Here is a 26984-nt window from a genome sequence, read left to right as displayed (position 1 = left end):
CAGAGGCAGGGAGGAAGGAGGAAACTCCAAAAGTTGCCAACCAGCAAGAATCCGTGGAGGCTCCATTTGTCATACAGAAACCACCCGCTCTGGGCCCATCCCTTCTAATCAACGGCCTCTTAAATGTCCCTTCCACTGTGCCCTTCTCCCCACCACTGTCTCTGCGGCCGAAACGTCCCATCCAAACTCTGTGGCCAGAGAGGTATTTCACACATGCACATCTTAGCACAGACCCTCCTGCCCTAGAACCCCTCTTCACCCCACTCCCTGCATGAGCCTGCGGCCCCAGGATAATGTGCACTGTCCTCAGAGGGCTTGCACGGGCTTTGCCTGTCCGGTCCCGGCTGCCCTTCCTGTGCCCCACCCCCCGGCCCTCCCCCCTTCCAGCACCACCAGACTATTCGATTCACCAATCACACGGTCTCCTCTTCCGGCTGTTCCTCACATGTCCGCCCACCCCCGTGGCTTCTGCCCGGGGCCTCCCTCCTCTCCTTTCAGGTGAGTCCTGTCCACCTTCTGCACATACAACCCCCACCCAAGACTGAATCACAAACTCTGCAAGCACGCATCCCAGAGCCGGGCCCATAATGATCAGCATTATTAACAGTGACATGACATTTACAACAATAAGGGCCCCCGCTACAAGGAAGGAGAGCGCTGGATACAAGGGAGAAAAGCAGGAAGACGGGAAGTCGGCCAGAGACGCTGCAAAGGGGGATGTGACCCGCAGCTTGGGGAGCAGGTTTCCAGGCAGAAGAGCTAGGAAGGGGGTGGGGCCCGAGGTCCCAGGGAGAGGAAACCCGCGTGCAAATGGCTGGTGTGTTTTCCACCTGCGAACTCATCATACCTGGGGTTGGATGTGTGAAAGGGGCAGCAGACTGGCCCCCCAGTGGGGGCAAATCCACTCCCCCCCCCCCACTCCAGGACCCTCCAGCTCTGAGGACTTCCTTATGCTGTGGTGGTGGCAGGAACGTGGGGTTAGTAGAACCGACTGATGCTATGGGGGGGGGGGGTCCTCTATGCACCTGCCCCCCACTGCCAGCCCCCAACTCCCACGGCCAACTCACTGTTCCCTGCAAGGGCTCAGGACACAGGAAGCATTTTGAAGCCCCTCACGAAAGGAGAGCTGCTCAAAAAGCTTCAGCTGCCCCTCTTGGAGGGACCTAAGGAAACGTGCACATGGTGTGAGCCTGAGGAACGGCCAGGGAGGGTGTATGTTCTCCCTCTCTCTCTTTTCCTTTTTAAAATTTTAAGACACACCTCGCCCCCCTAATTACCAACTCTTGATATTCCCCCAAGACTCGAGTGTAAAATACACGGTATTTTTTTTTAAGTTTATTTACTTGAGAGAGAGAGAATGAGAGAACAAACGGGAGGGGCGGGGGAGGGGGACAGAGGATGTGAAGTGGGGTCTATGCTGACAGCAGACAGACCGAGGTGGGGCTTGAACTCATGAACCGACCTGAGCCGAAGTTGGATGCTTAACCGACTGAGCCACCCAAGTGCCCCTAAAATACACAGTATTTTTTGAATGCTGTGGGTCCAGAGGTGAGAATACTGGGCTCCCGGTCTAGGAGCCAGGGGCCTCACTCGGTGCCCGAATCACCTGGAGAGGTTTTAAAAAACTGACACCCTGTTCCCCTCGTAGGATCCTGATGGAAATGGTCTCAGGTGCAGCCTGGGCATCAAGACTTGAAATGCTCCCCGGGTGATTCTCATGTGTCGTCAGAGGCCAAGCCCTTTCCTTTGCCTAATAGTTGACTATCCCAGTTACAGGTCGCTTAAAAAATAATGTATACTTTACAACATAGCCTCACACACACGGTCTCGTTATATTTCTTTCAAAACCGCTAGGAGTTCAGTGTGGACATCCCTACAGTATAAATGAGGAGACTGAGGCTCAGAGAGGCAAAGAAATGTTGCCCAAGGTCTTGTACCTGGTAAGAGTTCGGTCTGAAAATTCAATCCCCTGACTCCATTTTAAGATTGTTTCCTGTGGTCCAAAGTTAGGTTGAATTAGACCAGAGGTGGTAAATACCTGGCAGGTGGCCACACTGTTCCCCCTCCTACACCGTCAACAGACATCACTACTAGATTAAGGCACTTTGGTTTCTGAAAGAGAACAGAACCTCAGAATCCTTCTTAACACACGGATTCACTGGAATGGATGCATGAGGTGATACCACTTTGCATCCCTGGACTAAATGCTCCTGAAGGACCCTCCTATCCGTAACGTTCTAGAATTCCAGAAATAGGCTTGCTGCTGCAGCCACAGGAAGGTTAGAATGTGAGTCAGCCACGGGATGCTTTCGGAGTCGGCTTCCCCCCTGCCGCTCCCCAGGGCAAACCGGAGAGAGCCCCGTCTGTCCCTGGGTTCCTCCCAGCAGCTCCCATAAAGGCAGCTCAACTTAGTGGTTAGGAGCAGAGATACCGTTGAAAGCCAGGCCTGGGTTCAAATCCTGGTATAAGCAAGCGAGACACCCAGTTTGGAGCCTCATACGTATTAAGTGTTCAATAAATGATCACTTACGCCAAAACTAAAGCCTGATCGATATACAGAAAGTTGGGATTCTAAGGCCGACCCCCTACCTGCTGCTAAGCCCATCCTTCAACCCGTCCCTTGTCATCCTTCTTGTCTTTCTTTCCTCCTGCTTCTTACCCTCAGACAGATGCCCTCTGGCTCTCCCGGAGCTGGGATGGAAGGATGGCTCTCTGTCAACACCAAGCTGCGTCCGGCCAGTGCCCGGACCATAGTATTCACAGCCTCCATTTACTGAACACTTACTCTGCGCTAAACCTGTTACACATACCAACTCACTAACCTTCACAATGACCTCACCAAGTACATACTGTTAGCTCTGATTTGCGCACGATGACACAGGACCAGAGAGGCACAGAAGCTGGCTCAAAGTCACACAGCCAGGAAGTGGTCTTCATCTGGTTTACAGACATAAAGACCCACAGCCAAGGGCTGCCCCACATACGTCCCCTGATATTCCCCCGGCCATGTCTGGGAGGGGGCTTCATGACCCATGGGTATTTCATCCAAGACATTCAGTTCCCCAGTGCGAACCCCCAGGGCTTTCTTGCCTATGACGGAGAGGTAAGGATGTGGGCTCTGAAATGCAGACAAGATGCCTGACCAACAGCAGGTGCTCCATAGGCACCCCCAGAACGAACCTAGTTCTGTTACCTCTGTATACAGCACAGGACTGCTGGTCAATAAAGGTCTGTGGTGAGGAACCTGCACCTAGTAGGTGCTCAAGGAGCGTTTGTGGCGACCTCAACGGAGGGAAGGTACCACATGCGCGCAGTAGGTGCCTGATGGCACAGAAGCTGCTCAGGCGATCTCGGTGGGCTCTAAGCGAAGGGAGGGGGGGGGCCAAGCGCACAGTAGGTCTTGGCGAACGTGCCCGGGTGAGTGGAGTGGCGCACAGTAGGTGCTCAGGAAGGGTATTCCCATGCCCTCCCGGTGGGTCCTCTCTGCTCCCCTCTGCCTCCTCACCTTTGTTGTAGAGAGAGCCGTCAAAATAGTAGCTGCCCGTATAGAAGCCAGTGGCCAGCTCGATGAGGTGGCGAGCCCACGTGTTGCCAGCGCCTGGGAAGCTGGCCAGAGCGATGAGCTGCTTGGACTTGGCTGGGAGGAACCTTCTGTCCATGCAGCGGTTGTCTGCAAAAGGCACGGCATGGTCAGGGGCGGACAGCGCCCGTCCGGAAGGGACCAGGGCCTTGAGCCCCATCCCGGCCCGCTTCCCAGCCATACGACCCAGTGCACAAGACAGAACTCCTTCCGGGCCTGCCTCCCCATCTTTAAAAGGAGAAAATGGTTCCTCATCACAGGACTGACGTGAGGGTTACATCAGCTCATGGATGAAAAGGGTTGATCACATAGCAGGGATTCAATGAACATCAGCTACAAGGAAGCGTGTTCTCTCCTGCCTCAGTTTCCCCCCGGAACAGCGAGTCGCTCTCTCACACCGCCCCCAACTCCACCGTCCTTCCCTCTAGATGCAAACCCTCATACGGCATCCACCTGCATGGGATCCAATCCAAGGTTCTGATCTCGGCCTCCAAGTCCCGGGTGGCCTGGCTCCTTCGTCCTCCGGGGCTCATCCCACCCCCCACCCCCGCCTGCCGGCCCTTGGGGTCTCCGCACTTCCTATCTGTGCCCTGCTCCTTCCTGACTCGGCACCTTGGGTAGGAGCCTTCGCTGCCCTCCCACCTGCCTTTGCCAGGCAGACTGCTGCTTTCCTTCCACTCCGCTGAATCAGCACCGCCTGCCTTCCCTACTCCCTGGGCTATCATTCTCGAACACTGTCCGTCTCCCCCATATGGCTCATCTCAACTGTTACTCGAACGACTATTTGTTTAGTTGGAGACCCTGCCTACATTGCTTTCTGCTGCCTCCCCAGCACTTTCCGTATCATTTGGCATAGAGTAGGGACGATACCAGTGTCTTAAACGGATGGATGGACAGACACATAGATGGGCAGGTAGAAGGACGGATATCACGGCGGATGGATGGGTAACAATATTTACTTTGCAGGCATCTTGTACGGGCTGACATGATACATGTAATATGTTAACGCGCCAAAGTGCTCGGAGGGGGTAGTTGGTTTTTTTTAGCCTTCAGCTTCCTCATCTGTACATGGGTTGGGGCAGGTGGGTACCATTCTGATCCTCTGGCTTTCCAGAGTCCTCCCAATGCCCCTGTTGTCAGAGCCTCAACACCTCCCACTGCAGCCCGCCCCGGAGCTGAGAAGGCACCGCGGTGGTTTCTTTTGGCCCCTACGGATGTAAGGGAAGCTGAGGGAAGGCCAGCACAAGGGACTCTGCAGTGGAAGGGGAGAGGAGAGAATCCTAGAGTTGGGGCTCCAGCCCTGCTCTGCACTCTGGGCCAACGACCTCAATCCTCAGTTCGGGTTGTGGACAACCCCCTCTCCCCTGCCCGAGCTCGCCACGCTGCTCCACATCCTACTCCTACCCTCTCATCCTTCCCTCCCACTCCTGGGGAGGGGCAGAGAGAGAGAGAGAGAGAGAGAGACCCAAGGAGGCTCCTCACCCAGGACTAAGCCCAATGTGGGCCTCCATCCCACGACCACGAAGTCACGACCGGAGCCGAAATCAAGAATCAGACACCCAACCGACTGAGCCACCCAGGTGCCCCCAGATCACTCCAGGATTAAACACTTCTGTTTCGAGGAGCCACTCCCTGTCCTCACCCCGTTTCCACCCCACTGCTGGCAGACTTGTCCACACTCTCCAATCCACTTCCTCCTACTGTTCCCAGCAGCGCCGTTCCGGGCTCCAACCCGCTGCTGCAGGGAGCCTGTCCCGCCCGAGGCACCGGTGACCACCCCCCTGCTCAGCATCTGATACCGCCCTCCATCCCGTCCTTCCCAGAATTCCTCCCGAGGTTCCACATGGTCTTTCCTGTTCCGCCAGACCTGCCATTACTGAAATCTATGAGCCACACTGATGTCTCGTAACGGCCCCTCGAGGGAAAAGTTTGAAGTCCTGAACTGAAATTCCAATTCCTCCAGCGACTTGCTGGGTGGCCTGGGGAAAATGATGGATCTGAGCCTCAGTTTCCTCACCAATAAAATGGGACTATTGACAACCATGGTGTCCTCGGGCGGGTCAAATGAGGGCGTGTGCCGTTAGCACGGGGCTCTCCCACATAGGGGTGCCAATCAACTGTGGCTCCTACTACTAGTCAGAGGGCCGGTTCCCCTCCCCCACTGCCCAGGTTGAATCTGTGCAGAGCACAGCCGACTTTGGAAAAGAAGAATCCGGTCTTTGTTGAAGCCAAGGAGGTATCTGGGAATGGTTTTCGTGGAAACATACTGCAAAACAGCCTAGGTGTATAACTTTCCGGAGCATGGGAAGGTCTTCTATTTTGTTTTAATAAACATTTATTCATTTTTGAGAGACAGCGTGAGCTGGAGAGGGGCACCGAGGATCCGAAGTGGCCTCTGCACCAACAGCAGTGAGCCAGACGCGGGGCTCGAACCCACAAACTGTGAAATCGTGACCCAAGCTGAGGTCACAGGCTCAAGTGACTGAGCCACCCAGGCGGCCCAGGTCTTGCGTTTTGAAAGGGGCGTGAATTATCCACTTGTCACTGAATAGCCCATTTAAAATGTGTGCATTCTATGCTATGCAAAGGTCACTTCAAAAACCGTAAGCAAATACTGAATTAAAATTAAGGATACGGACCCTGAAGTGTCACAGTGTTTGCAACTGAACAGCTGACCCTCAAACAGCATGGGTTTGACCTGTGAAGGTCCACTTACCTGCAGATTTTTTAATAAACACAATAGGCTACCATAAATGTGTCTTCCTGAAGATTTTCTTAACGCTTTTTTTCCTCTAGCGTATTTACTGTGACACAGCATACGATACATGGAGCATTGAGGCTTGCAATCAAGGGCAAGCCGTTGGTAGTTAAGTTTTGGGGGGAGTCAGAAGTGACATGTGGATTTTCGGCTGTGCAGGGTGTCAGCACCACCCCAACCCCTGACTTGTTCAAGGGTCAACCGGACCTTGAAATGCATGACGAAGGCAAGGACCAAGGATGGCGAAATGGGAGGTGGAGGATAAATGTAACAGAATGTTGACAAACGTGAAATCTATGGGACACATTATGGGTGTTTACGGTAGGATTCCATTTTTTTTTTTTTTTTTTTTTTAATTTCCTGGAGGCTGGACATTTTTCCATCATAAAATGCGGGGAGGGAGGAAAAAAAAAATCTGGCCCCTCAATTTCTCCAGAAAACGGAATGCTCCATTCAAATACTTGAGTGGGAGGCCAAGACCCTCCCTGAGGCATAAAGGCTGTTGTTTTCAGCCCTAAAAAGAAAGTTTGTTTGGTGCTTAAGCTCCGTCAATCAAACAAATGCTGGAGGCAATACTGTAGAGAACTCTGGAATCAGACGGACCTGGGCTTTAGTCTAGGGCTGGTAAGGGGGAGCTGTGTGATACTGAACGAGTCTCTTCCCCTCTCTGAGCCTGTTTCCTTACCTGTAAAATGCGGCTAGTCACCTTACAGGATTAAATGGATAAGATGTGTGAAGTATTTCCAATATATGCTGAGAAGCTGTGGTTAAGAGTGGAGCCTCAGGGGGCGCCCGGGTGGCTGTCGGTTAAGCGTCTGACTTCGGCTCAGGTCATGATCTCACAGTTTGTGAGTTCGAGCCCTGCGTCGGGCTGTGTGCTAACAGCTCACAGCCTGGAGCCTGCTTCGGATTCTGTGTCTCCTTCTCTCTCCGCCCCTCCCCCACTAGTGCTCTGTCTCTGTCTCTCAAAATAAACAAATGTCAAAAATAAAAAATAAATTTAAAAGAAAACATTAAAAAAAAAAAAAAGAGGGGAGCCTCAGGACCCAGACCGCCTGGGTTTGACTCCCAGCTCTGCCCTGTCCTAGCTGTGTGACTCTGGCCAAGCTACCCAACCTCTCTGTGCCAGGTTGCATCAATTGTAAAAGAGTAATGATAGCAATGCCTCGGTCATTGGACTATCGTGGAGGATTAGAGGAGTTAATTCGGTGTAAGTGGCTTAGACTGTATCTGGCACTCAGGTGTTCAATGACCATCTAGTTCCTGGCAGGAACATGAGTGTTTAGCACATAGTAAATGCTCAATAAATGGCAGCCGAGACGGACCAGGCTTTTGGCAGCCCTAATAAGCCACAGGCCTCTCAAACCTTGCCAGCGTTGAGAAGCTGCAAGCCTGATGTGGAAAAACTGGAGACCAGTAATGGCCTGGGGACGCGGCACAGGGAAGGAGCAAAGTCATCAATGAGGGGCTCTTTATCTGCTATTGAAAAGGCTCCAGGGGCGCCTGGGTGGCTCAGTCGGTTGAGCGTCCGACTTCAGCTCAGGTCACGATCTCACGGTTCGTGAGTTCGAGCCCCGCGTTGGGCTCTGGGCTGACGGCTCAGAGCCTGGAGCCTGCTTCCGATTCTGTGTCTCCCTCTCTCTCTGCCCCTCCCCCATTCATGCTCTGTCTCTCTCTGTCTCAAAAATAAATAAACATTAAAAAAAATTTTTTTTTTAAAAAAAGAAAAGGCTCCAATGTCTGTTCCCTGTCCCCATCAAAGCCATTCGCGGTCATGGAATGATTAATCTATGTAGAACTCTCCGCTAGGCTAGGGGACACAGTTCTGCACAGACTGACAGACACTTCCTGCAGGCGAACAAAGGCTCGTCCCCCTCACGGGAGTGTAAACAAAGCCAAGAGCCACACTTGCTAAACTGATTCCCGCTCCCTGGGCTCTTAGCAGGACCTCAGGTGCCACGGAAGCAGCCACCGATGGCCACCCCTGGTAACCCCATGGGACCGAAAAGGGGACAAGATTTTGCTGGGGCTGCCACTAGCTTTTGGCACCTCTGTGCACATCAGGAAAAGGCGCTCTCTCCTTCCTCTGGGCAGAGAGAGGCACCTCCATCCAGAGGGCAGAGCACGGGCTGGCTTTCAGGCACCACCTTCCCTGTAGGTTGTGCCTGTGCAGTGCCCAACCTGCCCAACCATACGGGGTGGCCCGGTTCCTGGGAGATGAAGAGGAGTCTAGCCCAATGGTGTTCTATTGGGTCTCCAGGCTTCAGGGGGTATGGGGAGTGTTCTTTACACTGGGGCCAGGGCTTTCTAGCAGGGGCTCTGGAGTCAGAAACATGAAAACAAACCACTCTTGTACATGTACAATTGTGGCCAGTTCTCACCTCCCGGGTCTTGCTTCTCCTACCTGGAAAATGGGGATGATATTGCCCTGGTCATAGACTCACTGCAGGCTTTACATCATGAAATGAGCTGAGGCTTCGCACAGGACCAGCGCATAGTAGGTGGTCGGCATATTCAGACATCGGGGTAACCCCTCACGGGGCTCCCTTGGGCCGAGTGTCCTGTCAAGGCACCTCTCCAAGAGCCACCCACCCGTCGTGATGCCTCGGTCAGGGGGGATGGTTTTCATCTAGAAGTTTTCTCAGTGGCGTGACCTCAGGCAAGGCCCTGAACTGTTCTGAGTCTCAGTTTCCCTACCGTCAAGGGGCGGTGATGATTATTCCCGCCTCCCAGGAGAGCTGAGGGGATTCAGAGAGAAAGCGTGAACTAAGGACTCAACACGGACTCTGGCGCAAAGAATGTCCCGGAGACGCGTCCTCAGCACCGCGGCCACAGGCTGGCAGCCACAAGGGGCAGAAGGGGAGCTGAACAGGAAGTGGGGGTCCCACCAGCAAAGGGAGGGAGGGGGGCAGAAGTGGAACGTGTGAGACGGAGAAAGAATTTATACCTCAACAGACTCCTAGAATTCAAAGGGCTCTTGGAAGTCCACATTCTATAACTTCATTTTACCGATGGGGAAACTGAGGCCCGGAAAGGGGAAGTGGCTTGCTCAGGATCCTGCGGCGGCTCTGTGTTGGTCCCCCAGGTCCCCCACGCCCAGCCCTGGGGACGTCACACTCAAGCTCACTGCCTCCACTGCAGAAGAGCCACCAAAGCGGGGGGCTTCAGTATGCGGGACAGAGATGAGGGTCTGCAGACCGCCCCCCCCCCCCCTCACCTGAGGCCCTCCTTCCGTTGCCCGTCAGGGTCGCTAAAGCCAAGTTCCCCAGCCCCCTACGCCCCGGTCTGAGCAGCACCAGCGGCATGAAAGGGGCTGACCGGGGCACCTCCGGGGAGGGAAGCCCCTGGACAGCATCCGGGGGTCAGCTGGCGGAGCCCAGGCTTACCTTGGACCTGCGTCTGGTACACGATGAAGTAACGGGGGGTCCCGCAGCTCTCGAACTCCTCGGCGCTGCACTTCTGGGCGCAGAGCTGCTCGTCCTCCCGCTCGTGAAGCGGGAAGCGCGTGGTGGGGAACCCGCAGTGGCAGGCGGTGCCCGCAAGGGCCGCCAGCGGGTACTCCTGGAGCGGGACACGGGGAGGAAGGAGGTCACCAAACCGCGGGACTGACCGGGCTCGCAATGCAGAGGAGGGCTGGCGTTCCCAGCGTCCCCTTCGCGGCCAACTTCACTCTGCCCCGCCCCGCGCGCCTCCTACGCGGCTTTATTAAGCGGTAACTGACAAATAAAACCAGCACCGGCGTCCGCGTCCGCGTCCACGCCGTAGCTGCCAACACTAGAGAAGGAAAGCCGTGTGATTCCATTGCATCGAGGCCCTGAGCCGGGTGGGCTCCGCTTTTCCTGCAAAGGCGGAGACTAGCGGAAGGCGGAAAGTACTGGAGACACCTGAGCTCCACGAGGAAGCTTTCTCCGGGAGGACCGGAAGGAAAACTTACCAGGAAATGTTCTTCTCACCGTCGCCCGCCCTGCCACCGTTAAGTCCCCCGGGCCGAGGGGGGACACGAAGCCCACGCCTTGGGAGAGGCTGTGTGAGCCCGTTCTTTCACGACAAACAGGATACTGACAGCCACGTGCAGCCACGATTTCGTGGCGACAGCTGCTCCCAATTGCTTCATTTGTCCCGAGGAGCCGCAAAGCGGGGGAGGGGGGGGGAACACTTGGATTCGGAGGGGACTGGGCTGCCCCTCGCCAGACTGGCCTCTGCTCCAGATCCGCAGCCCTGAATCCTCCCCGATAGCGGGTCCCAGGAATAATCTAGTAACAAACCAATTCAGCAAGCGTGGCACCATAGGATCGGTTTCTTTCTAACAGACATTGAATAGGGACTTCACCTCTTAGCAGAGACAGACAGAAAGACAGGGAGGGAGAGACAAAGACGCTGGTACGCAGGTGGGTCTGCGTGGGCCGTGACTGATGGCATTTTCTAACAGGTGATACGCAGCGAGCCTCCCCCGATATCCCAGATCTCCTCCACCCGTGGCGCCGGCAGTGCTGTACCCTCAGTCACTTAATCCCCGGGATTTTTTTTCCTGTGACCCCCTAAGGAGATCAGAAGAAACTGGAAGAGGGAGGTTTGCAGGGGGGGGCTTCCTATCCACCCACATACCCTCAATTCCCAATCCCACGTGCAGTCTGACCCTTTGTTACACGCTGCTTTGCCCTGGGACCTCATTGTCTCACTGTTGGCGTCCCACCCGCAGGCTCCAGGGCCCTCGGGGACCAAGGACTGTCCACCTGGAGGGGATGCCATGGAAGAGGGGCATCCATGCCCACCCGAGAGAGAGAAAGCTGGATCAAAAGCTGGTCAAACCTCCTAAGCCTATGAACTTGGCCCCTGACTTGCCAGGAAGTCTCTTAGGAGCAGAGCAAGCACTCAGGAAATGCTTGGTGACTTGAAGTTGCCTGCCTGGAGGCTCTGGAAGCCTCTCTGGGGAGGGGGAGGGGAGGTCTCTAGGGTAGCTCAGAAATTCAGAGCGTAGGTGTGGCAGGGGCCTTCCCCTGTGCGGGCCTTGGTTTTTGTCATCCGTGAAATGGGGGTGAAAATTCTCGAGTCTAAGCCTTGACGTGAGAGGTGAAGCGTGAGATCCGTGCTCGGTGAGTGGCAGCCCTCTGCGTTCCTGCGAGGTGTGCCTCATGGATCAGGGGCCCCTGTGAGGGCTGGGCCGAGCAGGACAATTCAGTGCAGGTGGGGCATTCGGGAGTTGGGGTCCAGGCTGGAGCACCCAGCAGGAGCCACGAGGCAGGCCCCCCCCCCACAACCGCCAGCATCTTTGAGGACAGACACGCCATCTTGGTGACCGTGCATCCCCAGCACCGAGCATGGGGCCTGGCACAAAGTAGGTTCTCAGCATGGGCAACCACCTTTCTGTGGTGGGGGAGGGGCGCTTCTGCTCGTGCAATGAGCTCACCTTGAAAGAAGGACAGAGTTCCTCAGACATCACTGAGTGCCAGTGTTGTGCCCAGCTCTGCTCTGGGTATGGGGGGGGGGGCATCAGTGTTCAAGGCACACCCCCTACCCTTGTGAAGTTCACTCTCTGGTCAGGGAGGGAGGATCTCGGGCTGAGAAAGGACCCACAGATCATCTAGTCCAACTTCAATCCAACGCCCAACGTTCTGGATGCCACACCTGCCCTGACTCGACGTGCTTGCCTCCGGTGACGGGGAGCTCACTCTGTCCCAGAGTGGGGCTGCCCTTGCCTTTCCCTGACAATCGTCTACTCATGCCTGTAGGCCCAGTTAGGAGGTCAGCCTCAGGCCTGAGCATTCCCCACGATTAGAACAAACCCGCTTCCTCAGGGGGAAAGAAATCGGCCTCCTGTAACTTCCACCCCTTAGATCCACAGGAAACTGTTGCATTTCTCTCCCGTGTCACACATCAGAGGGATGACCCCCTCATCCTGCCCGAGCTGCGGCTTCTCCAGCCAAGCACCCCCTTTCCTCCAGCTGTTCCACACTGCCCCCCCCCCCCGCACCCCCCCCCCCCGGAGCTTTGTGAACAGGACCCCGGGCTCACCTTCTCAGTGCAGAGATCCACGCACTTGTCCACGGACATGTTCGGCATGGCGGCTGTCACGGGCAAGGCCAGGGAGAGGTTGTCGGGCCTGCGGAAGCAGCCTCGGAAGACAGCGCTTCCATCTGGAGGGCCAGAGGGGAAAGCAGTGATCAGATCTCGGCTTGGCAAACCACTTTCTAAAGAAAAGTGCTTTTATGTATTTTTTAATGTTTGCTTATTTTGAGAGAGGGTGAGAGAGCATGTGCCTATGAGCGAGGGAGGGGCACAGAGACAGGGAGAGAGAGAATCCCAAGCAGGCTCTGTGCTGTCAGCTCACAGTTCCAACTTGGGGCTCGAGCTCATGAACTGTGAGATCACGACAGAGCCCAGATCACGGGTCAGACGCTTAACTGACTGAGCCAGCCAAGTGCCCCGAAAAGTGCTTTTAAATCGAAGCCCAGAGAAGGCAAGAGTCTTGCCCAAGGTCACACAGTGTACCAGAGTGGAGACGGATCGGCTACATAATTCAAAGTCTTCTCAACCCTGGCATCTTTGTCAACGGTCCCGGATGTTCCTGTGGGGCCCTATTGTCCCCTTTTGTCAGCGTTCCTGTGCCTTATTCATCCTCCACAACGGTCACCCCCCATTCAGGGGGATGATACACGCCATGGAGGATTTTCGTGATCCCCTCAGGAGACGGCTGCTCGAGGATCGAGGGAAGCAAAGTACCCAGGGCTGTCTTCTCCCTCCCATCATCCTCTGCCCACCCAGTGCTGAGCACCTACAGGTTAAGAGGGACTGATCTGCCGGAGGGACCGCCTTTAAGATAACCCGATCAGGCACACAACAGGGAATTCGGAGGCCGCACAGTCACCCCAAAGCAACAGGCAGCGATGATGCCTGAGGCCCGGTTTGCCACGAGCAGGACCCGAGACAGTGTTTTCTTGAGGTGTCCTCTCAGGAGAGGGGGGCGGGGGAGAAGCAGGGCAGGAACCGAGCAAGGATGTCGCCTCGGCTGGGTCCCACCCAAGCACGGATGACAAGCCGTGCCACAGCCGGTCCCACTGCAAGGAAAGGGGCCCGGCCTTGGCCGTGTGTCCCCCCTTCCCCGCCGCGCGTCAGATATTGGCCGCGGGACACAACGTCCTGGGAGAGCCCGCTCCTCTGGGGCCAAGGTTTATTTTCGCACAAGTGGGCACCAGACGTGAACCACTGGCTGCTGGCAGTCACTGCAGGGAAAGGGGACGTGGGCGGGCCCCTGTGGCACCCACTGTGGGGGGCACACAGATGTATAAATAAGGACGTTCCCCACCGCACTCACTCGCATTAACGCATGGAAGCCGGGTGTCCAACGACGAAGCACCGGGCAATAAAATACAGACCACCACCACAGTGGGACTCCATGCCCCCGCCAATAATGACAACGGCATTCAAGGCTCCTTTAGAGAGCTAAAGATGCGTTCAAGATGCTAAATATAAGCAGAGACTATCAAGCTGCCCATATGACCAAATATCAATTTTGTACAAAAGTGATCTCTCAGGGGCGCCTGGGTGGCTCAGGCGGTTAAGCGTCTGGGTCTTGACTTCGGCTCAGCTCACGATCTCAAGATTCTGAGACTGAGCCCCACGTCGGGCTCTACCCTGACAGCACAGAGCCTGCTTGGGATTCTCTCGCTCTCTCAAAATAAACAAACATTTAAAAAAGGCTCATTTATTTATTTATTTTTAACGTTTATTTATGTTTGAGAGAGAGAGAGACAGTGCAGGAGGGGGAAAGAGACAGGGAGGGAGACACAGAGTCCGAAGCAGGCTCCAGGCTCTGAGCTGTCAGCACAGAGCCCGACGCGGGGCTCGAACCCACAAACCATGAGATCATGACCTGAGCTGAAGTAGGAGGCTTAACCGACTGAGCCACCCAGGCGCCCCCATAAAAAAAGGTGCTTTTTTTTAATAAAAAAATGAACCCTCAACATTAATCTCTAGAGGGACCTACGCAAACATGTTGACAGCCACAGTCATCTCTGAACGGCAAGCATGATGGTCGTTTATGTCAACTTGGCGAGGCTATGACGCCCCAGTGTTTGATCAAACATACGTCCAGGTGCTGCTGGGAAGGTCCTTTGTAGATGTGGCTAACATTTATAATGAGTTCACTTTGGGAAGACTTACAGGAGAGTTCCCTTGAGCACAAGGGTGGGCCTCATCCAATCAGTTGAAGGCCTTAAAAGCAAAACCTGAGGTTTCCCAGAGAAGGAATTCTGCCTCAAAGCTGTGGCATTAACTGCTGAGTCTCCAGCCTGCTGATCTGCCCTAAAAATGTCGGGCTTGCCAGCTTCCACAACTGCATGAGCCAATGCCTTAAATAAGCCTCCTAACGTATATATAAATAAAACTCCTACAGGTTCTGTTTCCCTGGAGAACGCTGACGAATGGAGTAGCAGCATAGGCAATTTTTATTTCCATCTTTTTAAAACCCTTTTCTTTTTCTACAGTGAATATGTATTTTTTCAATGTCATTAAGACAAATCTAAAAGTTTTTAAATGCCCCTGTCAAATTTCCCAAAAGGTTCATGATGCCCATTTAATTTTTTGCTGTTGTTTGTTTATTTTTGAGAGTGAGAGAGAGCGAGCATGAGTTGAGGAGGGGGAGAGAGAGAGAGGGAGACACAGAATCCGAAGCAGGCTCCGGGCTCTGAGCTGTCAGCACACAGCCCGACCCGGGGCTCGAACCCACGGACCGTGAGATCATGACCTGGGCCGAAGTCGGACGCTTAACCGACTGAGCCACCCGGGCGCCCCCATGATGCCCATTTAAAATTGAGGTCAGCCGTGCTCACGTTTGAGTTATGTGAACCTTTCCAGAACACGGCTTTCACGTAAAACCAAGGACACCGTTCCCACAGTGCAGATCAAAACCAGGGGCTCAAAAATAGACGTCAGTTACCGAGTGCCTACCACGTGTGAGCTGCTGTGCTGGGAACTTCACAAACATCACCTCACTGCACCTTGGGGAAAACTCTGGAAGGCGGGGAGCAAACTCTCATTTTGCAGCTGACAGTGGCAGGACTTAGACCAAGAGGTCATGGGACCAACCTAAGGCCCCCACCGTTGGCAAAAACTTACTATGGATCGCTGTCAGCAACAAAATGTCAGCCCTTCGGAAAAAGGGAAGCAAGTTAAAGTTGCAAACACGTATATGCCCCCACTCTATAGTCTGTCTCTGGGTCTCTCCGGGGTGTCAGCCCGCCCCGTTGGCATATACACATCTATTCACGTTCACGTGCAGGGAAAGGGCTACGGAATCGCTCCCCAGGCAGAAAGACGGTGGAGGAGGGGGAGGGAGGGAGTTCGGGAATGATCGGCTTAAATGTCAGCTGTCACCCTAGTGATTCCTTCTACCACCTGGCACCCAGTAGCCCGAAGTCATTCCTCGCGGAGGCAAATCTAGCAAACGGAGAAGACATCTGGAATTTGGTTAAATGGCTAATTTCCAGAGCGCACCGCAGGCTCGCACCATCCAGTTCTCTCTTCCCTGCTTTCCTGGAGCCCTCGCTCCTGCTCCAGGCTGGGGAGGGAGGTGGCGGGGGCTGTGGAGGCTGGGGGTGGCCAGGATGCTGCTGACTCGCCCTGTGGTCCTCCAGGCCTCGGTTTCCCCCCTTATGCATGGCAGGGTGGGGGACAGACTATGCAGATTGCTCTTCTGGACAGGACAGCCCTCCAGCCCCCAAATGAGGAACTGCTACCCCCCAAAGGCCACCAGTGTCCTGTGTGGGGAACACGTGACAGTCTCCCATCCCGTGGCCCAGGATGCTCAGAGGGAAGCCCCATAAACTCATGAGTCATCCCGAGGAAGATTCGATGATGCTCAGAGAATGTGCTACCCAAGGGGAGGTCAGGGAGGGAGCCAGGCATTTGAGCCAAAGACTCGCAGCAGTGAGGTGGGAAGCCCAAAGCAGGTGCACGGACCCTCACTTACCCAGAAAACTCAGTTAGCTGTCAGCCCACTCGGGTCACAGGGCAGAGACACCCCGCCTTGCTTTTAGAAACAAGGGAGTTCGCCTTCTCTCTTCAACTCTGCTACCATTCACTGAGTCCCCACTGATGCCAGGCTCCCTGCTGGGTGCCTGGGATCCACTTAACCCTCACAGCACCCAGATGGGGTAGATGCTGGGGCCTCTCCCGTTTCACAGACGAGGCGCCTGAGGCTCAAGGAAGCTGCCTTCCAGTGGCACAGAGCGATCAAATGACCGAGTGAAATGGAAGCCAGGTTTCTCTGTCTCCCAAGTCCATGCTCCTTCCAATAATAACGATGCTGTTATGATAATGAGACGCTTATAGTAATATCAGAGTATCCCCGTTACGATTGTGGCTCCTGAATTATCAGTCGCGTGCTATCCTCCGGGAACCAGGCTGAGCGCTCCCAGGCGTGGCCTTGTTGAACACGCACATCGGCCTGTGATCTCAGGATCCCCATTTTGACAGATGAAGAAACGAGGCTCAGAGGGCTGAAACCACTCGACCCAAGTCAGCTGTGCCACTCGAAGAGGCAGAGGGGATACTGGAATCTAAGTGACACGTCTCCTCCACTCTGGAGGGTATTATCGGAGGCTGTGCGCCAGGCAATGTCTAAACACTTGATATACTTAAAAGAAGTTTTAGTGTTTACTTATTTTGAGAGAGAGGGAGAGCGTGTGCACGCAAGCAGGGGAGGAGCAGAGAGAGGGGGAGAGAGAGAAGCCCAAGCAGGCTCCACGCTGTCAGTACAGAGCCCAACGTGGGGCTCGATCTCACAAACTGGGAGGTCATGGCCTGAGCTGATATTAAGAGTTGGGCTCTTACCCCACGCACCCTAACACTTGATATACTTGGTCCCCTATTCCCTACAAGGAAGGTCTCTTTCTCCCCATTATACAGAAGGGGAAAGTGAGGCTCAGAGGGGGACAGTGACTTGCCCAAGGCCACACAGGTGACAAGTAGCAGCTTCTGGATTCCAACCCAGGAATGTCTGAGCTCAGAGTTCTCACACTCTCTGGGCTGTCTCTCTTTAAGAAGCCACCCCCGGGCCTTGAATCGGCATTTTCAAAACACTGGGCCATTTATTTTGTCCCAGGATCCTGCCCTTCACGCTCGCTCCACTTAATCATTCACAAAGTCAAAGCTGTCGCCCTGGGACATCTGGACACTGGAGTCGGATTTCTTGGAGCGCCAAAAAATGCCCAGGTCTGGACTCTGAGTCTCTAAACCCATATTCAAATTAACCTTCCTCTTTCCCACCAGGACGCGAATCAACAGACCATCTCCCCCGGGTCATGGCTGAGGCCGCGAAGGTTGCTACGGGAATCAGTTTTGGGGTGGAGGCTAAGGGTGGACCCTTTGGGACTGGGGCAGTCCTGGGTACACTGTAGGGATCCGAAGCCCACGATCTCTTGCCCTCTAGGGTGCTTCCTTCATGGATCCCCACCCCCACCCTTCTGAGACTGTGCTGGGGAAAAGAGTTGTGTCAGAAGCGGGGGGTGGGGGGGCGGTGTATGGACACCCGTGGGGTGAGTGCATCCGTCTGCCCATCAGCGGGGCGGGAGGGGCTGACCGTGAGATTAGCCGTGGGCCTGGTTGTAGTGAGGGTGTGTCTGGGAGGTGGGACGTGTGTGCATAATGTGTGTGACAAGGAGGCAGTGTGTGCATCTTGTGGACACATGCGGTAACGTGAGAACCGATCTGTTTGGGCATGTGAATGCTGAGCACCGAGCCCACCAATGCAGCCACGTGGCTCTGTCTCGGTGGGAATGTAGGACCCTGAGGGTGTAGGCTGTCTCCTGACGGTGGGCATCTGTACGTGACCGTGTGGTTGTGCGTGGGACCTCTACCACGGGGCAGAGATGCAATCCTCGGTGATCTCTCTGGGTTGCCTGGCAACCATGTACCTTGGGTGGAGAAGGGCTCTCTCTCTCTCCTAGCGGAGGGCCGGGCTAAGCCGCAGCCAACTTCCCCCCAGACAGGCTCGATGCCACCAGGGGTCGGGCATTTCTCAAAAATTCCCTGAACAGCCAGGACCTCAGATCCTGCAAGCATGTCTGTTTCCCCAGTGCGAGGCCACTTCATGCTTGTACCATACAAGAGACAAGATCACAAGGATCTCCCCGGGGTGCTGAGAGCACGGGGACCCCCACGCCTGGAGTGCGCAGCCGGGGCACTGCTGGGATCTGTTTCGGTCCTGTGTAACCCTGAACCTGACGTGAGTCTCTGCATAGGAGTGTAACTGCCCGTGGGCACGTGACAGCTGGCGCCCCGCCCAAGGTGGTCTTTGGGTCACCACTGCTAGGAGTCACCCCTACATCCTCTTGCAGATATGACCTTGCGTAGCTGAGGTCACCGGGGCATCACTCAAGGTCCCGTGAGCCCACACGGGTGCATCTGGACCCCCCCCCCCCCAGCCAAACACCCTGCCTTCAACACCCCCAGCTGGGGGGGCCTGGCTCTTGGGCTCTGGCTGATGGGGCTACATCAGCCCTGCGTCTGCAGGTGGCCTTGAGGGGGTCGGCCCTGACCCAGGGGCTCCAGAAGAGGCACCAGTCTGGCACCACACCAAAAGGCCATAGCACTTTCCTGGAACTGACAGGCTCGGGACGAGCCGCCTAGCTAAGGAGCGGAAGCCTAGCGGCCAGGAGACACGAGCTCTGGTGCCACCTCTACTTCTCTTCCCTGGACCTCGGAGTCTGTGCCTGTCACGCAGACAGCTCTTCCCATAGTGCCCGTTGGCGGCTACCCCCTTCCTCGGTGTTCGCCCTTGGGCAAGTTTCCTCTCCTTTTGGAGCCTCGATGTCCTCGTCTTTAAAATGGAGATGCGAATACTGGGTGGTTCACTCTGAGACGGATACGCCTGAGTCTGGCGAGCCGGAAGTAGAGTGGAAGGGGCAGGTGAAGGTCGGTGGACCGGTCTCCTTGCCTCCTGCCCTAAGACTTAACCCGAAAAGCAGTGGGAAGGGGGCAGGAACCTCTTCCCTGCCATCTCTCCAGGTGATTTCCTCCTTTTGGCCTGGACGCCTGGACGAAGGCCATCTGCAGGCCGCCAGACTGAGAGAGTGGGAAGGCGGAAGGAAGACCGTAAGCCCAGTTCCACGGAGGTTGTCTCCCTTTGACATTTAAGCATCTGCTAATGAGTCCCTGACCCTACCAGCTTAGAGAAGAGGGCTGAGTTGAATGCCCTGAATACCAAATAAGGTGAGGTTTCAAGGAGCCAGAGTGGGATCAGGAGGCATTGCTTCGAGACTCTCTTTGGGCCATGTGTGTCCAAGGGTGTGGTAAGGAGGGGACCAGGTGCGGGAAGGTGGTTCCAGGAGCAGTTGGCCTGTTGGATGTGGGGTTTTCCTACAGTCTTGCCCATTCCGCTTTTTTTGGGGGGGGGGAACCGCAGGGTCGCAGAGGGCTTCCTGATGTCCGGCAGGAAGGTGGGGTTCTCAGGGATCGGGGGAGCACTCTGCAGTCCATTTCTCTCTGCAGGTTGCTCTCTATTATGGCTTGGTGGTCAGAACATGGAGAAGACATTTAATTCTCCCACGCCCCTCCTTTCCTCCATCTGTAAAATGGACAAGTGGTCCTCCCCATCAGCGGTGAGGCCTTCTCATTACTTGGGTCTGCAAAGGAAGGAGAGGTGGCCAGTCAGGATCCCATGACCTTCCTAACACTCTTCTGTGATAGAATTTTGCACTCCCACAGCATGAACAGATGCCTTCCCGTTTGCAGAAAGCTCTGGTGCCCAGCAGAAAGAGAACTGGTTTTAAATTCAAACGGGGGCACCTGGGTGGCTCCATCAGTTAAGCGTCCGACTCTCGATTTTGGCTCAGGTCATGATCTCGTGGTTCGGAAGTCTGAGCCCCTGCCATCGGGGCTCCAGGCAGGCAGTGAGGAGCCCACTTGGGATTCTCTCTCTCTCTCCCTCTCTCCCCACCCCTCCCCCAATCGCATGCACTCTCTCTCTCTCTCTCTCAAAACTAACTAAATAACTAACTACGTAAATAAATTCAGACAGACCTGGGTCAGGTACTTACTAAGCTGAGTGTCCTTTTGGGCAGGTGTCTTCACCTCCTAAGCCTCGGTTTCCTCATCTGTAAATAGGGATCACATCTGCGCTGCACGGTGAGAGTGGAGGTCCCATGTGATGGCATTTAACGTGCCTAAGACCTAACCAGGACTCAGTAGCCCTCCCTGCTCCTTTCTCCTCCGCTTGTCCATGATGCGTGAAGGGTGGCTAGACTTTACAGAGCAGACGCTCTCAATGTCCCGGTGTCAGGGCCCCTGGCGCTCCCTGTCCCGATACAGATGGACAGCGACCCACAATATATACCCAGGACTCTGCCTTAGGGCTGGTGAAAACAGGCTGGGCCATGTCCCCAGGGGCCACCCTCAGCCAGTGATGGGGGTGTGCGGGAGGGTAAACGCTGCAGCTTCCTGCCCCTCCAGGGGGACACCTCTGAAGCACGTTCACCGCCGTCTCCCCGAGCTCCCCAGTGGGATTAACTTCGGCTGTCCTCAGCGTGCCCTGCCCTGTAGCGGACCTTGTTTCGGCTCTTTCCCTTCCTTGTCTCACTTCTCCATCCCTCCCAGAGATGCATCCTGGGGTCACTTCCCAAGCAAACCAAGGTTCCCATCCTTGCCTCTGGGGGAACCCAACTTAAAATATCTTTGGATCTCGGAGCACTAGTAATCCCCCAGGGAAACCCCACGTGGAGTTCAGGGCCACTGCTCTTCACAGCCCAGACTCTGTGAGAATGGTCCCCCTGGACAACAGCAGCAGCCCTGGGTCATGTCTTCCTCGTGGCCAATGTTACTACACACTCAGGATGGTAATCACATCAGCTGTGCTACATCTTGTACACACTGTATCTCAATCCTTGCAGCAGCCTGTGAGGTGGACCATACTATTATCCTGTTTTGCAGGTAGAGGCCTCGGAGATGTAACGAGATTCAACTGCTTTTTTCCAGGTCACACAGCCAGCGGGGAGCAGAGTTGGGATGTGACCCCAATCCTATCCGACACCCCATTTTGGCTTCCCACCCCTCTGCCGTTCTGTGGGAAGCCTGCCCAATCCTAACACGGTCGGGGTTTCCAGAGACCCCATACCAGCCACCTGAATTTCCCAGAAACCCTCTCCGGCCCCGCAGCAGGGGCCCCAGCGTCACAAAAGCCCATGCCCCACATTCTGGTGATGTCAGCTCTTCATTGCCAGGCCAGCTGGGATGGTGCATGACCTCGGCAGCTTGAGGCTTTTACTAGCAAGAGGTGAACAGAGCAACTGTTCATCAACTCTCTTTGCTGGGGGCAGATGAAGAACAGCCTGGAACCAGCTGCAAGTATCTCTGAAGTCCTATCATCTCTTTGTTCCGGGGCTTCACAAAAATGAGGTAAATGTCACCAGGCATCAGCTTAAAGGCAGGCGTGGAAGAGTTCCCCTTGGTTTGAAAGAGGCCACCACCCCCTGGGTAATTAGGCCAGGCTCTACTGCATTAAAGATGCCAGCGAGGAGGAAAGGCAGTGAGCTGGGAGCTGCAAACGGCCACCTATAATCAGAGAGAGATTGAATTACACAAAGAGCCTAACTGTCCGAGAAGAATTCAAACCAGCTATTTTTAGGCAGCACCAAAGGCTCCCGAGAGCTGTTGCAAATTCAAACGGCTTGAATTGGGTGCTACGTGAAGCACACTAAGGAGTTTTCATTCTAGGAAGAAAGGGGCATCACAACGGCTATGTGCTCTCTCGATTTTATCTCACTTGGTGGTCACAGCAATCTTTAAAGGTTGGAACTGTCCCCATTTTACAGATGAGGCGCTTGAGGCTCAGAGAGGAAACAACGTGGCCAGAGTCAACACGGCAAGTAAGTGAGAAAGCTGGGATAGAAGCGATGTCTGCCTGATTTCAAAACCTACGCTGCCCCCCTAGCCTTTGTGGACTCTGCTTAGGGGCGAAGAGCAAACCAATTCTCCCCCCTCAGGATGCAGAAGGAGGAAATTTTTCTAGCTGTCATCTCCTCGACCCTACACAGCAGAACTCATGAAGATTCATATAAATTATAAAATTCAGGAGTCCCGGGCACCTATTAAAGTGAAGGAGAGACCCCCAGAACTGGCAAAGGAGGAGCTAGGCATGGTCCATCCATCCAGTGTGACTTTCCACGAACATCTGAGGCTCCCTTTGGCAGAAGCCACCAGAATGGAGGATCAGTGAGCACAACACGAGTACTGCACGAAATTCCCCTTCTAACTTTCAAAGACAAAAAACTGCCAAGACTAACAGTACACAAAATACACTGTGTAAAGTGTGAGCCATAAGTCAAGGATCTATTTTTCCATGGTACTGTAAGCTTCATAATACTTCCACCAAGACAGAAAACAAACAAACAAGCAAGCAAGCAAGACGAAAAGGTGCTGAATCCTGGGAGAATCTGGCCTGCCTGCAGTTTTGGGGGCTTTAGGCTGCACGAAAGGATGGTCAGCACCATGGACAGCCACCCAATGGGCCCAACGTGTATCTAACACATTCAATGTAGTTCTAAGGAATCTTCTAACACAGATCTTGCAAGAATCTTTCAAGCAAATGAAATTTCTTGCAACATCCTGTAAAGCCGTAACGTTCTCAAATCGCTGGCAGGTCTCTGCCCCTGGGAGGAGAGCTACACTTGCTGACACATTTAGCAAACTGCTGTGAAAAATGTAATCCAACCAAGAAGGAAGTCCATTTCTCGGTTCTTTTGTAACAAGGGCAAAGAGTCCACGTGCCTGAGAGTCTGTGTCAAGGAAGAATAGCAGGGTGCCTGCAGACATTTGCTCTGCTAACCTTTTAATGCTCTCACTACTTACTGTAAGAGCATTCCATCACCTCGGAAACATGTAGGCTGCCTCCCTATGCAAGGTGTATGCCCCACCAGTGGTGCTTGGGAGACAAGAAGCCTCCTTTGGATCTTTCTAATCATTAAGAATTCTGTGCCACTGCTCAGGGAAACACAGTTAAGATACATTGTTGGTATCAACTAATGACTCTACAAACGGAATCCGGTTTCCCCCATACCTGTTTCCTGGTGTGTTTACTCATTTCCCTGCCTGGTATAATACTCGCTACTATCGTGTGCCAGTACCTCGGAAGGCCTCCCTTTCTGATTTACTTGTGTATAAATCGTGCCCAGGAATGGGAAACCAAAGGTGCCACTGGGTTCTGACCCAGTCACAAGGACACTGGCAATTCTGTTTTGCTTCGAGTCCGCAAATGGGGCAGAAGGAGAGATCAGAGGTCAGGGAAAGAAGGAGGTAAGCTAGATCCAAGGAGTTCTCCCAAAAGAGAGGATATGAGGTCCAGAATCCCTTACAAGAGGTCAAGGTGTCTACAGCACTGTAGGAAGTGAGCACCCAAACTAGCAGTCAGGGAGCTGGGTTCCAGCCCAAGCTCAGTCCCTAAGAAGCACTGCGGCCTTGGAAAAATCGTGCCTTCCCATCATTTCCTAAAGCTACCTTTAGGCTTTTGCACACCCCATTCCCTTTGCCTAGACTTCCCTCCCACCCCTTGGCAACTTCAGTCTGGATATCCTCCTCTTCCACACCAGGAAAAAATCCCATGCATCTTTCAAGGCCCTAATCAAACAGCCTTCTTCTGTGCAGAGTTTCAGTTTCTAAAGCTGTAAAACGGGACATCAGCATATAGGAAGGTGCTTCCAATAGGGCACTCAACACATGACCTTTGCTGACCCTGGACTTTTTGTTCATGGCTGGAATATATGGCTCTCCCTCTCATCCAGAAGTCTCCTTAAAATGGGATCCTACCCAAATGTCGCTCCCTCGGCTCCTGAAGACAGAGCCCCTGCCATTCCCCCATATATACACCCCCATGCTTGAACAGACCCCATTGGTGCCAGATCTGTTTCTCCACTAGACCATGACCTCCCCAACCGTGGAGACTGTGCTTTAGTCTCCACTCATCCTCTCCATGCCTAATCCCCATGGATGCTCATCAAGTGTTTTGGTTCAATGAATGGTCTCCATGTTCTCTCCAGACACCATGGTATCAACTGGGCGCCCACCAAGAGTCTCAATTTGGCACATCGTCAACCATCCATCTCCTTATCCAAGCCACTTCCGTTCTTATCTCAGCCATAGCAGCCTTGAGGTTAATAAGGCTTCAATTTTCTTCTGGAATCTCCAGCTGAAGGTGCCCAAGCTTCAAATCCTGTACAGTGATGATTCGGGACAACTGTGATGGACTTGGAGAAGCCTAGACTCCACCCTCAGCAGACATGACTACGTTCCCCTCTTGGACATAAATATAAAAGACTCCTTTCTCAGAGGGAACAAAACACCATCCTGGCTAACTTTTCTGCTGCCGAGGTGGGCAAGCGGAGGGGTGCAGGAACATCCCCGCCAGCCTCAGGGGCTACTCTGCAGCACCCACACAGGCCCCCCACTGCTACAAGGGCAAAACATACCCCCTTGTACAGAATCTACTGTCTTTGTGTGCCGAGGCTTGTATATTTCAACGGACTGAACATTTTCGATGGCCTGTGACAGTGTGCAGTTAAGCGTCCGACTTCAGCTCAGGTCATGATCTCACGGTCCGTGAGTTCAAGCCCCACGTCCGGCTCTGTGCTGACAGCTCAGAGCCTGGAGCCTGTTTCAGATTCTGTGTCTCCCTCTCTCTCTGCCCCTCCCCTGTTCATGCTTTGTCTCTCTCTGTCTCAAAAATAAATACAAAAAGTTAAAAAAAAATTAAAAACAAAAAACAAAACAAAAAAAACCTCGTCACGCTAGCGGCCAAACGAGGAACTCGCTGTGTGGCCATTCTCCCGCCTGGGTTTCACACGCCACCTCGGCCAGCCAGGACTCCAGCCCCGGGGGTGAACTGAGGCCCCCGTGGGGAGGCAGACGGTGCTTCCGCCGGCAGCAACCCGCACCTCTGCAAACTGGAAACACGCGCCACCCTACTGTGCGGCAAAAGCCTGAGTGGGGCTTCGAACACACGGGATTTGGGAAACAGAACACATGGCCAAGCAGACCCGCCACGAATTTTTATCAACAATGGCATTCCCATGGGAAAAGCCTGTCTCTACGTTCCGCCAAACCCACCTGTGTCCTGGGCAGGCAGCGTCACCTCTGCTGAGGTCTGAGGCCTTATTATTCAAAGTGTGGCCCCTAGCCCAGCAGCCTAGCATCACCTGGGAGCTCCTCAGAAATGCAAACTCTCACCCTGACCGGCCGAACCGAACGTGCTCCGTAACAACATCTCCATAGGGTTCACGGGCACATTCAAATGTGAAACGCTGGCCCAGGGGTCAGAGGTGTGGCTGCGGGTTCCTGTCCCTGCCTCAGGGACTGCATCAGAAGGGTAATCGGGAGAAACCCAGCCCTCCATCTCCTGTCAAGGTCATCAGCAATCTTCATAGGTTTGCGGATCACCTTTAAATAGACTGTGTGGCCTTGGGCAGGTTTACTTAAACTCGATAAGCCTCAGTTTCCTCAGTGCAAAATGGGAATGATTAACACTGGTAACCACTTATGGAGGCTGTAAGGAAGAGAGATGAAATTGGGCCTGTCGTGGGCTTGGGACAGTGCCTGGCACAGAGCAGATTACTGCTAGACAGACATTACCTGTTCCAGAAGGGGGACCGCAGGACAATGTCTGCAGAAGAGGGTCCATGCTCACTCCCCTCCCTCCCTCCGTGTGGAAACTGGAGAGCACGTCCAATAAGACCGAAGCAGAGCATGAAAGACGTGAGCCCTGTAACTGGTTTAAGTCCTCTGCTGCTTATGTGACACTGACCCTTAGTTTCCTTTACTGTAAACTGGGAGTTAGAGAATAATAGAGCCCGTTTCCAGGGTCCCCGTGAGGATGTGCTACTCCACATAAGGCACTGAGAAAAGGACCAAGTGTCTGCTTTTGTCATTATCTCTGTCTGCATCATTAGAGACAATACGCTTTCAGAAAACCAGGAAGGCAGGCCGAGCTCAGGCTCCAGCTCACTCTGTCAAGGAGGAAGACAGGGGAGGAGGCGGGAAGACAGGAGGCCGCTCTGGGTGGGAGGGAGGGGACACAGCTCACGGAAACATCCGAATTCCATGGATCAAAGCGTTCGGCAAGGGCCGCGGTGGAAGGTGGGGCGGGCGCAGGGCTGCGGGGAGTGCTGGGGAGCCCCAGCAGGCGCAGGGCAGGGAGCAGGTGGCCTTGCGGAGAGGGGTTGGGGCCAACTCACGTACACCTGCGCGCAGACTCCTGGGCCAGCTGCAGCCGGAAGACGGACAGGCGGTTGGCGCCGCCGCACACGCTGCCGCGCTCGCCTTTGCACTCCATGTCGCACTCGGCCTCGCTCACGTTTGTCGCCTGGATCTTGTGGCCGCAGTAGCACTCCGCGCCGAACTCCAGCCCGGCATACAGGTAACCCCTGGGGAAGGCTGCTGTCAGTCCAGGGCAGCTACCACCATGCAGACCCCGGGGACACGGAGGCTCACCCAGCAAAGTGGAGACCTGGGGCAACTGGAGGGCTCTGGGGACAAGGACCCCCCAGGGACCGCCCCCCCATAGCCACACCGTGTCCTACTGACACCCACCTTATACACTTCCACACGTGGCACACTTCACACACACGCGCACACACACACACCCCCTCCAAGCCCAGGGTCCTT

The 26984-nt window shown here is 54.5% G+C and overlaps 1 protein-coding gene across 1 annotated transcript in view; it reads right to left on the bottom strand.

The window, feature by feature from the left end:
- Positions 1 to 26984, bottom strand: part of WSCD2 (WSC domain containing 2) — a 51975-nt gene that overhangs the window by 9950 nt on the left and 15041 nt on the right. Inside the window, exons 3-6 of the mRNA XM_042962430.1 lie at positions 26559 to 26743; positions 12351 to 12472; positions 9725 to 9899; positions 3506 to 3670 (exon numbers count right to left, since the gene is read on the bottom strand). Of these exons, the coding sequence (XP_042818364.1) occupies positions 3506 to 3670; positions 9725 to 9899; positions 12351 to 12472; positions 26559 to 26743 (647 nt within the window). The remainder of the gene's footprint in view (positions 1 to 3505; positions 3671 to 9724; positions 9900 to 12350; positions 12473 to 26558; positions 26744 to 26984) is intronic.

The sequence above is a fragment of the Panthera tigris genome, chromosome D3 (assembly GCF_018350195.1).
Source record: "Panthera tigris isolate Pti1 chromosome D3, P.tigris_Pti1_mat1.1, whole genome shotgun sequence".
NCBI classification, from domain to species: Eukaryota; Metazoa; Chordata; class Mammalia; order Carnivora; family Felidae; genus Panthera; species Panthera tigris.
This window is presented reverse-complemented; position numbering and strand designations above follow the sequence as displayed.